The sequence below is a fragment of the Mustela lutreola genome, chromosome 5 (assembly GCF_030435805.1).
Source record: "Mustela lutreola isolate mMusLut2 chromosome 5, mMusLut2.pri, whole genome shotgun sequence".
In the NCBI taxonomy this organism is placed as follows: domain Eukaryota; kingdom Metazoa; phylum Chordata; class Mammalia; order Carnivora; family Mustelidae; genus Mustela; species Mustela lutreola.
In genome coordinates, this window is record NC_081294.1 from 135,052,139 (window position 1) to 135,068,815 (window position 16,677).

General features: G+C 42.9%; 1 protein-coding gene across 3 annotated transcripts in view; it reads right to left on the bottom strand.

Moving 5' to 3' along the window:
- EPB41L4A (erythrocyte membrane protein band 4.1 like 4A) overlaps nt 1–16,677 on the bottom strand; it is a 255,958-nt gene that overhangs the window by 25,841 nt on the left and 213,440 nt on the right. For all 3 annotated transcript variants that reach the window (XM_059175658.1, XM_059175656.1, XM_059175657.1), the window contains exons 16-17: nt 10,628–10,675; nt 9,577–9,654 (exon numbers count right to left, since the gene is read on the bottom strand). In XM_059175658.1, coding sequence (XP_059031641.1) covers nt 9,577–9,654; nt 10,628–10,675 — 126 coding nt within the window. The remainder of the gene's footprint in view (nt 1–9,576; nt 9,655–10,627; nt 10,676–16,677) is intronic.

Here is a 16,677-nt window from a genome sequence, read left to right on the forward strand (position 1 = left end):
AAATTTCACAACGCTAAATTTTTTTAATCAGGAACTCAGCATCTTCAGATATTTTCAGAGGGCAAGCCTACCAGCATAGCAAACAGACTTTTCCCAGAGGACAGAGAAAGTACAATTTGTATACACTCATTCCCTTCCAGTGTGGATTTTAGCAGGTTCCTTTCATACTCAGACTTTACCCTGATGATAAAATAATAAAACTCCTAAGACATGACCATGCAAACTTCTGATAACTTGCTAGTAATGAAAACTGAATCAGAAAGGATTTCAGACTATGACATGTACCTTTAACTTCTGTTTTTCTAATGGAAAAGTCTAAAGCGAGGGCCTTGAAACCCTGTCAGTTGATAGTTGATATTCACAGGTTTCAAAGACAGATGCCCTCTACTGGTGATACTGTTTCATAAATATTCTAACAAGGCACATTAAAAATGTAAGGATCATTGGAGAGTCACAACAGAAGCACATTTTCTCTGAGTAATGGGTTGTGTAGCTGCCTTAGTCTGTAATGAAGTTTGAAATTACACCCTTACAAAAGGCCTCTGGTTAATGGAGCCTCATTACAAGAATGAAAGTGTCACTTCTTCCATCCCTGAACTGCTCCAGAAAACACAGGTGCTATGTGGAAAGGAAAAATCCTAGCCCTAAAAGCAAGACTATTATAATGCTCAATCCTTAAAAGGCAGGAGTGAATTGTTCTGTGCATGAGAGAATAAATAAATAGACATTCAAGTAAAAGATGTCCTCTCTTAACAAGTTTGCCTTGTGTCATTTACCCCTAAGTATGGGATATACCAGGACTGCGTTTTCGCTCCTCTCCTGCTGTATTTTAATTTTGGTGTAAAGATGTACATTTCGAAGAATAAAAACACTGCAAGCATTGTATCGACATAATTCCTTTTAAAAAGTCAAATGTGCTCTCATAGGAGAGGTAGGCATGACAGTCTCAAGGGGAAAAAAGGAGTCCACTGTCAGTTACACTGGGGATGTACTCATTTTCAAATGCTGCACTTAAAAGTGAACCTCAAAAATTCTAAGTGCTTCTTTCATGCACTCTTCAAGGTAAGAACTACATTTCCCATATTTTGTCCATTTCCTCATCCACAAGAAAGGAGAGTTAACAGCTGGGTCAGGAAGACTATCATAACAAGACTTCTATTTTTTTAATTACTATATAAGGGAGACCACTGCTTTAGAATAAGGCATAATCCAACAATGTTTCTGAATATGAGAATTCTAAACGTTTCCCGTATGGTTCACCAAACTCAAACACCCTACTTTTCCAGACGACCTATGCAATTTAGATTATGACTGCACTTGACAATTAAAGTCTGCAAAAGGTTTTGAAGACGAAATGCCATATAATCACTTGATAACAATAATGAAGATGATGACTATCCCTGGTCTCTTTCTCACTTCCCAATTACAGTTCTGCCTCTTCTACGAAATTCCTTATGTTACCAAACCCCATGGATCTCACTTGGCCCTCTACCTTTACCTGGGCAGTTTTGTTCCTAACAGAACCTTCCTTTCTAGCATTTCTTAAGTCACTCCTTGTTCACTGGGATAAAGACCACGTTTAAGGCTGAACCTGAGAAAGCCCACGGAGCTAATGTATGACAAAGCTTCAAGATGAACGGTGTTCCTGAGCTCTGCCTTATCCCAGCTCCGGGCAAACTGCTTATCTTAGGTCAAGTCTGTCTCTTCATCTACCGAATTACTGCAAAGATCCTTTCTAGCTTTAAAACTCTACGTTTTCTCTCTTTGTGTTTTATTTCCAAGCCAGTGAGACATGTCGAAACCAACCTCTCTTCTTCAGCGATAGCATGACCGTCCAGACAATTGCTTCATATGACCACTCCATCGCTAATATTAAGCCTGTGGGTCCCAAGTGATTGTGGACTTGCGTTTCTCATCAACTCATTCATTTCTGGATCACCTGCTATAAACCAATCTTCATCTATTTTTTCAGTAATTTTTCTTCCCTGGGGAAATTTATGTTGGTTCCAGGCATCTGTCGACACACTCCCTGAAGACCAGCAAGCAAAAAATTCATTTGCTTTTCCCAACCTACCCCCACCATCAATAAATTATTCTCATTTGCCCTTAAAGGTGTTTCTGTCTCTTCCATTTATTCCTTATGCTTTCCCTACAAAAATGGGCTGCCTTTGGTGCAATTTCCCTTTCAAACTCATTCTGTTTTTGTAATTTTGCAACCTACTTCGACCTCAAGGGCTCAGTAATCTGACAGCATTCCTCGGTTGCTATAACTTTGTACTACTAGAGTCATCTCTGTCAACTTTGATTATGCTCTGGAAGCCCTAAATCATCCATATCAAATACCTAAATCTTGAATGGACTTATTAAAGTGGAAATCAGTAACCCTTGCAATCTGCACCATGGTGAACACTGTTTTTACTGGATTCAGATGAACTGCCCTCTCCAGACCCCCCGTTTTTACCTTGCTTCAAACAAGGGACAAATAAGGGACAGGGCAACAGAGAATGCTTTCAAGGGGACCTATTTTCAGGCAATGAGGAAAAACTACCCACTGGTTTAAGCTTGCTACCATTCAAAGCTCATCCTTTTCCTTGAGGCACAAGGATAATAAGCTGGGGTTTTTTGTTGTTTTGTTGTTGTTGTTCTTGTTTTATTTAATGACTCTAACAACCAGAAAACCCTACCAAAACTTCATCTTCTAGATTTGCCCCACTCAGATATACCATCCCTACAAGTTGCAGCGCCACAGAAGACAGCTTTTGTCTTCCTTTCTTTTTTTTTTAAACAATAACATAAGAGAGTTTGTGGAATGTATTTATTATTTAAAACCATTTTAACCCATTATTCAGACACAGATTCTCAAGACACCTCAAGAAGAAACTCTAACTACACCTGTGGTGGAATGAATTCGTTAGGAACACTGACTTTTTCATTAGAGGGAGCTGGGCCCCATTTTACAGATGTATCGGGGACTTCAGATGAAACTGAGCAGTGCTGAACATTCTCATTCATCTCATAGTCTCTGCTTATTATGCAAGGCACATTCTACTTTTCAAAGCACCTTCATTGCCTCCTGGATCCTTACAAACCTCTTGTGAGGTAGGCAGGGCTGGTATTATTCCGTGTGTGTGTGTGTGTGTGTGTGTGTGTGTGTGTATGTTTTGGGATGGGGGTGGGGGGTGGTGGGACTAAGATGCAGAGGATAAAGTAAACTAGGAACTCACCACTGTGACCTTCCAAGTAGGGTCACACTCATAACGCAGGCTCCCCTCTTCTTTGCTCTGTACTCTACCGTGCTAGCACACGCACACACACACGCACACACACAGCCTCACACACATTACTCACATGTTGATAACGCACATGCCCCAGGATAAAAGGAAGGAAAAACCCAAATGGTCCTCTGCGACCAATGTCCCCTAGTCCTGCTCTCACCTGAAGCCGCTCACTTCTTTTGCTCTTTTAATCCTCTCCATGCTACAGAGTTACTTCCACATTTATGCTTATGCAAAAGACACCAGACAACTTCTCCATCACTGCCCCCCCCGCCCCCTCCAAATCTCCCACCTCAACTCCTAAAAGCCTAGCAACACATCAAAGCTAATGACTAAGTAATCCACAGAGTCTCCCCAGTGAATGCTTGAAGGACTGACTGCCTATTTTCATCAATAGCACAAAGGATATTTTACAGACTGGTTTCTTTGGCTGTAAAGGATATTTTATTAAGCTCAAGGTATTTTAAGGGAAATCTCGGCTTGTGAAAGGTTTTACTCTGATAAGTCTACTCCCTTGGTTCTCCTTCAACATACACCCCGAGCAAGTCCAGAGCAAGGCCCAGAGGCTCAGACCTTTGGGGACCAGCTGGCTGAACCTTCTGATCTCAGGTGCAAGACTCAAAATTCTAACTAGTGAAAGTGGGTATAATCGAATATTCACATAGATCATTAGCTTCATACTGCCTGGTACTTGCTGGGCTCCCAATTTGATAAATTTAGTCGAACTGACTGTTTCACAAATCAGTAGAGCAAAGGCAGTCATTTCTAAAGAAAACTGAAGCATTTTAGTTGTTAATCCCACCAGTGAATTGAAATATCAATTTCATTTCCCATTATCCATCTGTCCTTCACTGTTTTGATCATAAGGACCCCTTAATAAATGTTGGGGGGTCACAGAGACAACCCCTTAAGCCTCTGATGAAGGCTACAGACCCTATCACCAGAAAATCGTACACTTGGAAACACAGAGATTTGTTTTTTTAAGATTTTATTTATTTATTTGACTGACAGAGATCACAAGGAGGCAGAGAGGCAGGCAGAGAGAGAGAGGAGGAAGCAGGCTCCCTGCTGAGCAGAGAGCCCGATGTGGGACTCGATCCCAGGACCCTGAGATCATGACCTGAGCAGAAGGCAGAGGCTTTAATCCGATGAGCCACCCAGGTGCGCCGGAAACAGAGACTTTTACACACAATTTCATGAAGCCATTAAAACCTACTGATGAATCAGAGACTAAGAAGGCCTTGTCTGAAAAGAACCACGTGTGTAAAGGTAGTAAATGTGGGAGCAAGGAAGACAGGACTAAAGAAAAGTGGGAAGAGCTGGAGAAGGGGCGGAGGAGAAGGGGGACAGGCCAGGAAGAGCCTGACTTCAAGGCCAAATATCAGACCATGTGGTCCCACTGCCAAGCATCTCACTTTCTCGGTTTTAAGTGATGTTCATGTGACCCATTCGACAACAGAGATTAGTATATCTTCCACCTTAAAGATGAGCAAATTCAGATTTAAAGTGGTTTCAAGAGTTGCCTAAAGTCAAACACCAGGGCAGGACAGAACCGAGGCCCTGACCCACATCTTTGGGAGGGTTTTCCTGACGCTTCCCTGGCTCCTAAGTAGCAGCAGAACTCAAAGAAGACAGGAGAGGGCACCTGGGTGGCTCAGTGGGTTAAGCCTCTGCCTTCTGCTCAGGTCATGATCTCAGGGTCCTGGGATCGAGTCCCGCATCAGGCTCTCCGCTCAGCAGGGAGCCTGCTTCCTCCTCTCTCTCTGCCTGCCTCTCTGCCCGCTTGTGATCTCTGTTTGTTAAATAAATAAATAAAATCTTAAAAAAAAAAAAAAAAAAACAAAGAAGACGAGAGAAAGGAAGACAGATTGGAGAGAAGCTAAGGAAAGAAAATGAAAGGAACTAAGTGAGGAAAAATAATGTGAGAGAAAGATAAAAAGGGAGACAAGAGGACAGGGATGAAGATACAGGGACAGTAAGGGGGAAATAAGTGTTTGTCATCCTAGATGTTACAACAACAAATGGTGCTCCAACTTCCAGCTCATTCTTGAAAAAAAAAGGGGGGGTGGTAAAAATCTGTCTATTCAAACCTCAAAACCTAGAAAACTGTAGGATACTCATCCAGATTATAAAAATAATAAAGGAAAAACAACTAAAATGGAAGGGCGTAAAGAAAGACATCAACAACTCACCAGATGAAGAGGGAAGCCAAGCCCTCGGGCGCTATGGGGAACCGTGTGGAATGGAACACAGGTGTGAACACACAACAGACAGGAGGACCCTCACACACCTGGCCTCCACAGCTCTGGACCCAAAGGTGAGAGTCGAGGTGCTTACCTACAGTTACATTTTTCTAAAATCGAAATTGTTTTAAACAACAATCCGTGTTCCTAATACCAGCCTTCCAGAGTTGGTGTGAATTATTATTATTTACTTTTAATGGTTATGAAAAGCCACAGCAACTGCTATGGATAAAGCTGATTTGTGAACATTGTTGCATTCACTTGTGTTCCTCCTCACACAAAATGAGAGAGTTTCAAGTTGTTATCCACCAGAACAGTGAAGAGGCTTAAGATCCAACAGGTAGACATGGGTGAAAACCAAAACAAAACACGAACAAAAGGGGTACCAAAGTGGATCAGTGGGTTAGGCCTCTGCCTTCGGCTCAGGTCATGATCTAAGGGTCCTGGGATCGAGCCCCACATTGGGAATCTCTGCTCAGCAGGGAGCCTGCTTCCCTCTCTCTCTCTCTCTCTCTCTCTGCCTGCCTCTCTGCCTATTTGTGATCTCTGTCTGTCAAATAAATAAATAAAATCTTTAAAAAATAAAACAAAACAAAACACCCCACTATTCCCAGAGTGGCCTCAAATCTAACAGGTTAAGTCTTCCTTATATTTAAAAAAAAAAAAAAAAAGAAAAGAAAAGAAAAAAAATCCACAGGTACCTGGATGGTTCAGTCAGTTAAGCATCTGACTTTGACTCAGGTCAGGATCCCAGGGTCCTGGGATCGAGTCCTGCATCAGGCTCTCTGCTTAGCAAGGAATCTGCTTCTCCCTCAGCCCCATCATCTCACTCATGCTTGCTCTTTTTCATTAAAACAAACAAATACAATCTATCCTTGTTTAAAAAAACAAAAAAGTTCCAGCAGGAAGGAATAACAAAGGGAACAATACCCCCAAAACTACAAAGATCACACACAATCTCCAAACGAGTAAATCTGGGTCTGTCCGCAGTTCTACTGGACACACCAGAGCCTTCGAGAAATGTCCAAAAACCAACGCTGCACAGTCTGTTCCCTGCTGCCCCCGGCTACGGCTCCCACAGGGAGACAGGAAGGCAGGGAGGGTCAGGTGCAGGCTCTGGTTTCAGAGGTAATCAAGTATTGGGGCTGAACTGAGAGACTTGGCTGGCAGGAAGGAGAACACCAGCATGTCCAGGATTCAGTCTGCCCCATTCTAGAGTTACCCAGTTCCTTTAATAACAGCACAAAGGCTGCTGCTGAGAGCTTGGCTGTGTCACACTGTTGGCTGAGATAAGGCAGGATGAGGCTGAAAAAAATGCATCCTCTTCCCCAAAAGAAGTTTTTTTAAACAAGTTGGAAGTCAGACATGAGGAAACAACCCTTCATCACAGACAGAAGACATATTGGGACTGTCAGAAGAGGTGCCATTTAAATATTCAGATCTCTGATGTGAACGGAATGGGCTCCGGCAAAATCTAAAAAGCTATAATAATGGGACGAAGGGGTGAGCAGTAACAGAACATAATGAGGACTCAGCGTCCACAGACGAAATAACGTGTCTGCCCCCCTCCTTCCCCGCACACTGTCACCTCTGCACCAGAATTTTCAGGAATGGAGAATGGAAATGGAAGACGTATTTTTCCCTCTGCCCAGGTTTTGCTACACCCTAGACCTCATCTTCTATAGACACAGGCAATGTATGTAACCCTCGGGCAGTATTTCTACAGGTAAAATAAATGAGTTTGAAAGCCTTTGGGTCAGAGTGTGTTTTGAAAGGGATTTCTCATTAATAGCCTTACAAAGTACATTGGCATGTCAACATTCAGAACCATCACCACTCTCAAAAGCACCACTAATACACTATAAAGAAAGCCAATCTACAAAATCGTTTGGGGAGGGCAAAGGGAGAAACTGGTGAGGGAGAAAACACGTATGAGGAACATTCAAACTGGATCAGAAACTGGATCAAAAACAGGCTGCTTAAGGTTTTGCTGGCAACCAAACAGTGCTTCGTAAGAGCAGCAAATGGCGCCATGAGCACTTCTGACCCCAAGAGACAATGGTGTTAAACAGGCCACCTTCCGAGAAGTTGAGACTTGAAGCATATATGATCACAACTTAGAATACAACAAGCAAAACAGAAACAGACAAGCTAAGATACTGGCTTGATCAGTAAGTGCAAACAGGAGGAAAATATGTTATTCCTTCTTTGCTTTGTTTCGTGTGGTTTATGCAGATACTGAATTTTACAGCAGGAAGAGGGTACTTGAGGGAAAAGTCACCCTCCACACCTGTGCTTTTACAAATGAAGAAACTGTCAGCATTTCCTTGAGAAAGGTGTCCTAACACACTGAGATCTCACCCCTGTCTCATGTGGCTCCAGCCCCGAGGAAGGCTCCACAGAGAAAGCTTTCCTAAGAAAACCACCCACAATCACAATGCTGTCTGGGCTAGTGTTACACAGGCTTTATCGTCAGGCAGGCCAATTCAGTGTGTGCCAAGCACGGGGCTCCACGTACAGGAGAAGGACCTCGGAGATTATCTCCTCAGGCTGCCTCACTTTACAGAAGGGAAAAAGATGACCCAGGAAAACAAAGCAAGCAGGCCAGCACTCCACATCAGGTGGGAACGGGTTTCTCAGCAGTGGCACTACTGACATCTCTTGGACCAGATACTTCTTGGGTGACCTGTGCACTGCAGGATACCCACCCAACACCTACACAACTGTGACAATCAAGAGTCTCAAAAACATGGCCAAACATCCTCAGAGACTGGAGGGGCAAGACAGAATTGCTCCCGGTTGAGAATGACTAAGTTAGAAACTGGGATGACCAGGGGCTCCTGGGTAGCTCAGTCGTTAAACGTCTGCCCTCAGCTCAGGTCATGACCTCAGGGTCCTGGGAAGGAGCCCCACATCAGGCTCCCTGCTTCGTGTAAAGCCTGCTTTCCCTCTCCCACTCCCCTGACTTGTGTGCCCTCTTTCACTGTGTCTGTCTCTGTCAAATAAATAAATAAAATCTTGAAAAACAAAAACGAACCAACGAAAAGAAAGAAAGGGGGAGAAACTGGGACAACCAGCAACCCAATCCGTCTCACTCCCAGCACGGTGCTCTCTCACATATGTTCATGTACACGAATAAGACTAAGACCATGAAATCTAGGAAACATGAAGTCTCTTGGTTTGGGCTGGACAAAATAAGTAATGTCACGTTAAAAGGTACTTCAGGGAGAAATCCCTCTAGAATGGTCACATTTCTTACCGTCCTTAGACAAAGTCACTACACATTGTACCTAAATACAGATCATCTTTTTTTTTTTTTTTAAATTAACAAGAAGGGACCCTCGTTGTCAAGTTATTTAATCATCTTATTATAAAGATAAGAAAATGCCAGATTCCTTCTTAAACACAGATAAGAAAATCAGACTTAAGAAATAGGATGCGGGACGCCTGGGTGGCTCAGTTGGTTAAGCAGCTGCCTTCGGCTCAGGTCATGATCCCAGCATCCTGGGATCGAGTCCCACATCAGGCTCCTTGCTCAGCGGGGAGCCTGCTTCTCCCTCTGCCTCTGCCTGCCATTCTGTCTGCCTGTGCTTGCTCTCCCTCTCTCTCTGATAAATAAATAAAATCTTTAAAAAAAAAAAAAAAGAAAGAAAGAAATAGGATGCACAGGGGCGCCTGGGTGGCTCAGTTGGTTAAGTGTCTGCCTTTGGCTCAGGTTATGATCTTGGGGTCCAGGACTGAGCCCTACATCGGGCTCCATGCTCAGTGGGGAGCCTGCTTCTCCCTCTCCCTCTGCCTGCTGCTCCCCCTGCTTGTGAGCTCACACGCACAGGCTCTCTCTCTCTTCCTCTCTCTCTGCCAAGTAAATAAACAAAATCTTAAAGGAAGGAAGGAAAGAAGGAAGGGGAGGGAAGGGGAGGGGTGAGGAGGGGAGGGAAAGGAAAGAGAAAAAAAAAAGACAGAGAGAGAAAAGGAAAAAGAAATAGGATACACAGCTTCTACCACCACCAGCAACCCCTGATTTTGGAGTTCCAGATAACTACAGTATCAAATATTACCTGTTTCTCTTTTTCCGGTGTTCTCTATTAGAATTTTCCGATTCACTACCACTGCTCGTGTTACAGCGTGAGCGTGACCTGAAGACAAAATGAGAAGAACAAAAAAAAAAAAAAAACACATTTATGACAAATAAAAAATTTCAGAAAGATTCACTTTAGTTCTTCGGATGGAATTTTGCAATAAAATGACTAATCCAAACATCAGTAGCAGTTATTACCCCTCCCTCAGTCAGTGATCCTCGATTCAGTGAGACATCTGAATGAGTCTACAGACATGTAAAAGCAGATTAGGGCAAATGTCACCATGGTCCCCAAAAAGACCACAAAATCAAGCACTTCCAACAAAATCTGCCATGGCAAAGCTCTACACCCCTGCAGTGGACTAAATATGAGCACCGAGTCCTGTCACACCCCCTTCCCAGATCAACAGAGGTAGAGTTTATTTCCCCTCCCCCCAATTAGCACTGGAGCTGTGACGGACTTTATTAACAGAATGACGTGGAGGGGCTATACTCTGCCCGGTCCCAAACTATCTATCTGTTCACGGAGCGGGCGGCTCCTGCGTCCTCCTGGCTGCCATCTCAAGAAGCCGAGAACCAGGTGGAGGGACCACAAAGAGAGAGAGAAGTCTAAGGCTTCCCACCATTTTGCCAAGACATCAAACGAGAGAGAGAGGGGCCTCTTGAATATTCCAGCCCCATCTGCCCTCTGACTGTAGCTTCATATGAGACTAGCAAAACTAGCCTGTTCAATCAACAGAAACACACAACATATATATGGTGGCTTTAAGCCACTAAGTTTTGGGGTGGTTTTATTGTAGCAGTAGATAACCAAGACAGTTCCTCTAAGATACAAAGAAGCAGGAAAAAAAAAGAGAAATTGTTAAGGATCCTACAGAATGGAAGATTGGGAACCAAATGAAGCCAAAGCTGGTTATCTCCAAGTTAATTCTTTCATAATGACCTTAAAGCTGTCACTAACAACAACAATTCCCACTCTGGTTGATCCTTCTTCCTTCTCCCCGACCCTCCTTCCATTTTTATGTTTTTACCTCCTCCTTTGTTTTAGATCTGAGTCTTCACCACTGTTATGGGCTTTCCTACAGAAAACAAATAAATGAAGATATTAAAGAAAATAGAGAATTATCCATTGCCTAAGGAAAGCACAGCAAAATGAGTTTCACTTCAATTCCTACATATCTGTTTTGTATTCGTTCATTCGACAAACATTTAAATCACACAATATGCCGAGTCTCAGAAGTAGAACACATCACCAACTGGCCTCAAAAAGCCAACAAGCTCAAGGAGGCTGCAAACAGTCTACCAGCCATAGTGCACAGCATGTCTGTATGGTATGATTCACCCAATGATGGGATGTTCTGCAGTTCCTACGTCTGTGATCTGCCAAGTTAAGTTCTGCCATAATCGGACTGACACCAGCTCTCACTTGCATGCTCTTCCCAACACCCTTGCCTCCAAGGCCCTTGACCATTTCTCTCATAACCTCTTCACAGTAACTCAGCAGACCACATTATGGCCACACTTGGGACTTTATCATCTGTAACCACCATGTGGTTACAAACATGTTGGTCTCTGGCCACCTTCTCTTCCCCTTCCTGTTCATGCTCCTGAGCAGATTTGATGGAGCATCTTGGTTTAAACATGCAGGCGCTGGGGAGCCTGGGTGGCTCAGTGGGTTAAGCCTCTGCCTTCAGCTCAGGTCTTGATCTCAGGGTCCTGGTAATGAGCCCCGCATCAGGCTCTCTGCTTGGTGGGGAGCCTGCTTCCCCCTCTCTCTCTGCTTGTTGCTCTACTTGTGAGCTCTCTCTCTGTCAAATACATAAATAAACTCTTTAAAAACAAAAAACATGCGGGCTCTAGAGCCAGACAACCTGAAGGTGGGTCCCCTCCCCTCCCCATCAAAAAGGTATGTGAATTCAACAAATTACTTCTTGGCTAAGTGCCTGTTTTCATGGAACCTCCCACAAAGGATTGTTATGATATGAGGATAAAATGAATTAATACATTTAAAATGCACAGAGCAGGACCTGGCTCACTGAAGCAAACAATAACTATTAGCTGCAATTATTATTGCTTATTTCCACTACGCCCCTTCTGCCTTTCTTTGACCTCAACAGAACTGTTTGCTCACTGACCTTGCTAATTTTCATCCACTCCTCTCGGCCTTTCTCCGTTTCCTCCCCGACTCAACTGAGATTTACGCCATTTTGATAACCTGTACGCCAGTACTCAAAACTTCCTCCAATTCTCTGTTTTTGGGTTCGGTATTTCTGGCAAGATCCCACGCATGGGTAAGTCAAACTATTCAGGTTCTCTGATCCAGCCTTCAGCAGCTGGCTGAGCGGTGCTACGGGGAGTTACACAAAAGGGCACGTTACTTATACTACAAATCCATGTTCACAAACTTCATGTGACTCCACAACATCCTACCACCTTTCTCTAAGTACTCTCACTCTGCAAAGCGATTTCCAACTCTTTACCTCACAACCCTCTGATACACCGGTCCCTCTGCATCAGCCGCTGACTTTGTTTTCTCCTTCCAAAGAAAACGTAGCCATCAGATGGCAACTCTTTCATCTTCCTGTTACCAAAAATAACACTTGCCTACATCTCCTTCTGTGTTATTTACAGATCTGTCCTTACAACTAAGGTCAGTCGTTCCTCCTGTGTTGTCTGTGTCTCATCACCTCTTACCTTCTCAATGACTTTCAGTAACCACCCTCCTACCTCTCAGATATATTCAATTTGTCCATATAAAAATTCTTTCACCAGCTTTTCATATTACCAAGTTTCTACTATTTAAGCACACACAGGCATGGGGCGACTGGGTAGCTCCATAAGTTAAACGTCTATCTTCAGCTCAGGTCATGAACTTGGGGTCCTAGGATTGAGCCCTGTGTGGGGCTCTCTGCTCAGCAGGGAGCCTCCTTCTCCCTCTCCCTCTGCCCCTCCCCACTGCTCATGCTCTCTCACTCTCAAATACATAGTTAAAATTATACACACACACACACACACACACACACACACACGTCTGCTGGATTCCATATCCCCCTTCATTTTTTTCCCAGTCTCTCCTCTCTCTTTGAAAGCATCAAACTTCTTGAGAGAGGCACCTAAGCCCCTTGTCTCCGTTTCTTCACCCTTTAATATATGTGCCTTCACATGGATTGGGCAGACATGGCTATTAAATGCCATCATCATGACTGACATTCCCCCATTTCTCAAACACACTTATATCAAACAATATAATGTTGACAGGCCTCTCTGTCTTTACACCAAATTTTTTGATAATTTTTACTTAGTATAAACACAATTATATATTTTCACAGATGATCTCTACAGCGTTTAAGGAACACAATTCCATTCTTTTTTTTTTTTTTAAGATTTTATTTATTTATTTGACAGACAGAGATCACAAGTAAGTAGAGAGGCAGGCAGAGAGAGAGAGAGAGAGAGAGGAGGAAGCAGGCTCCCTGCAGAGCAGACGGCCAGATGTGGGGCTCCATCTCAGGACCCTGGGATCATGACCTGATCCGAAGGCAGAGGCTTTAACCCACTGAGCCACCCAGGCGCCCCCACAATTCCATTCTTATACAGGTTTTATACTTAAAGATAACAATTGCCTAGTTTTCTAATGCACCTTTAGGTTGCTTAGTTTTCCTTGTTTTGTTTTGTTTTTAAGATTTTATTTATTTATTTGACAGAGGGAGAGAGATCACAAGTAGGCAGAGAGGCAGGCAGAGAGAGAGGGGGAAGTAGGCTTCCCACTGAGCAGAGAGAGACCAATGCAGGGCTCAATCCCAGGATCCTGAGATCATGACCTGAGCTGAAGGCAGAGGCTCAACCCACTGAGCCACCCAGGTGCCCCAAGTTTACCTTGTTTTATCACTAATTTCTTCATCCAAACTCTGAGAGCTGCAGAAGTCCTCCTGAGATGGGAGAATACTTAGGTAATCTACAAGTTCCACTGACACCCTGGAACCCTGGATGGTCTGTTCCCTAGAACTGTTGCACAAATGTCACTTCGATTACTCCCTTCGCCATCATCCAGGGAATTCCTTCTTCCTCTTTGGAAATGGATCCCATATTTCCAGTTCTCATGACTGCTAGTCTTGGTTTTGGAGGAATGTACCTTCTAGCTGTTAACAGAGAAATTCTACGTGGCAGGTACTTTTTTTGTTTTGTTTTGTTTTGAGACCTGGAATTTCTCAAAATATCTTTGACTCATGTAATTATGGTTTATCTGGACTTAGAATCCTACACTGAAAAGAATCTCCAGCATTTTGAAGGCAATGCCCATCTTCTTTCTCTGATGTTGCTGTTAAGGAGCCCAAGGCCGCCATTCTGGTTTGCCGACGTTTATATATAAACTTTTTTCTCTCATATCCCTCCCTTCCTCGAAGTTTTAAAAATTCTCCCTTAACCTATAATGTTTTGAAATGTGATGGTAATGGCTCTTGGTCTGGATCTAATTTTCCAGTCTATTATATCAAACCCTCCTTAGCTTCTCTCTACAACGTTTGATCATTCAGTCTGGGACATTTTCTTGTACTATTTCTCTAATACTTTTCTCTTCTGCGTTTTTTTCTTGGAAATTTCATTACTCGAATGTTTGATATCCAAGTTTGATAATTGCTTATCCTTATGTTCCACATATCTGTTTTATTTTTGTTCTACCTTGGGGATGATCTTCCAAACCTTCTACTAATTATTTTAAATTCTGCTACAGGAATTTTAAGTCTACTTATTCTTCTCTTTGGATATCAATTTTTTTTTTTTTTCCTCAGGATAATTATACATTTGGAGCGCCCGGGTGGCTCAGTCTGTTAAGCGTCTGCCTTGAGCTCAGGTCATGATCCCAGGATCTTGGGATGGAGCCCCTCATGGGCTTCCTGCTCAGTGGGGAGTCTGCTCTCCCTCTCCTTCTGCCCCTCCCCTGAGGTCATGTTATCTCTCAAATAAATAAATAAATCTTTTTTTTTAAGATAATTATACCTTTATAACATGTTTCTTATATTGTCTCTATTTCCTGTGAGTACACACACACATACACACTGCTTATTGTCTGTTTCAGTCTCTGTCTTTCCAAACAGAAGCTATCTTCACATGCCAAGTGATTAAGGCTCTCTCTTTGTATTTAAGAATTCGGCACTAGAAGGACTGGAACCCTCTGGATGGTGCAGAGAATGTTAACTGATGGCTTCGCTGCAGTGTGGAGCAAAGAAATATAGGCAGTCTCAGCTATTTCACTGGACGATCCTTTAAAAGTTGGTATCTGTATGTCTCTTCTATTGTATCTGTTTTTCTCATAGTGAGATTCTCTGATCTCCTGCTTGGGAGATACCTATCTGGCTTCTAGCATCTGGGAATGAAGAAGAAAGGAAGCTCTTTAGTAAGCAGATTTTCACTCTAGATGTTTTTTCCTCCCTGTGGCCAAAATTTCTCCTTCTCTTTTCTCTACAAGTAATTTCCTCTGAAGGTAATTCTCCTCAACCAAGCCGAATAAATGCTGGAGTTTCTCCTAGGTCTATCAAGGGCTTGGTCTTTGCATTCTATCTACCTAGACAGCATCCCTTTGTTTCTTATTTCAATTTACATCTTTACGAAATTTATATTTTAGCCAATAGCCAATCTAGCTCCAGACATATCCAACAACCCATGTGATTCCTGCATTTCGACTTCTTTGCAAAGACACCACAAACGCAACAGACCAAAAACCACTCACAGTTGTCCCTTTCAAGCTTGCCATTTCCTGGTGATTATTACTTCAGTGCATCACACTTCAAGCCTGGATTTTATCCATGACATCAGTCACTCCTTCACCTCCAAACAGGTCTCAAAACCACTTCCTTGAATCTCCACATCACCACCTTGGCCCAAGCTCCCATTAGCCTTTGCCAGGACTCACATGGTAGCCCCAGGTCTCTCTTTCCCCTACTTCTCTTCTTCTCTACCTTTTCTCCACAGGACAGTAAGGCTCATCTTTACACAATACAAATGCGATCTTGTATTCACATCCTTCTAAAAACTACTGGGTCTAACAACCCAAATCCTCAACAAGGCTCAGGTGTCCTATGAGGTGCTTCTCTCTGGACTCATTTATCCTTCTCATGAATGTTCCCCACTCTTTCCACCCCGAGGCCTCTGCACATGTTAGCTCCTCCATCTCTTTGCCTCTTCTTGTCTCAAATTCCAGCTCAGGCATCCAGCCTGAGAACCTTTCCCTGACCTCCTGGACTCAGCAACACAGCAAAACTTCCCATCATGGTGCCAGTAATAGATGTACTTGAATGGTAAACGTTATCAATCAGTTATTCTTAGGACATGTGTACTTTTCTGTGTGCATGTTAGGTTTCAGTAATTTTTTTTTTTTAGTTCCCCTAAGCACCACATAACTCTCTCTATATATAAATTTCTAAGTACTCATGCATTTGTAAGATTCATATATTTCTTCCCCAACAAACTGTAAACTCCTAAAGGGCAAAAACTTTCTCTAGTGCTGTTTAACAGTGCCTGCATGAAGTAGGCACTCAATAAACTTTCCTGAGTATAGAGATGCATAGGGGTGAAAATAAATTGTACTAAAAGTAAGTAGGCTGGGTTGCTTTTTCTAGAACAGGAATGTTTAAACAAGCAGGCTTCAGGGTCTCCATGAACCATGAAAATTTTATGAAAGTGTGTATGTTTATTTAATTATGTACCTTTCTCCCCCTAAGGAATGATCCAACCTTTCATCAGATTTTCAGAGTTCTGTCACCCAAAAAGGTTAAGAACCAGTGTTGTAAACTCAGCCAGAATTTGAAAGATATACCCATCTAATGACAAACAACTGTCAAAATATAAAATTCGGTATCTTTTGCAAAATACACGTTATTCTGGCATCCATAACAAAATAGAATTTCCTATTATCAAATTTAAGTCCTTGAGATTCTTTCATGGTGCTGACAAATCTGTTTTAAATGTCAGAGTTACCCTAGCCATGCAGGGATTTGTGCCTCCAGGACAAGGGAAATACCTGTGAAGATAAAGCCAGACTGAAAGGGACAGGGACATTCAGAGGGCATTTACAGTAGAAAGGAAC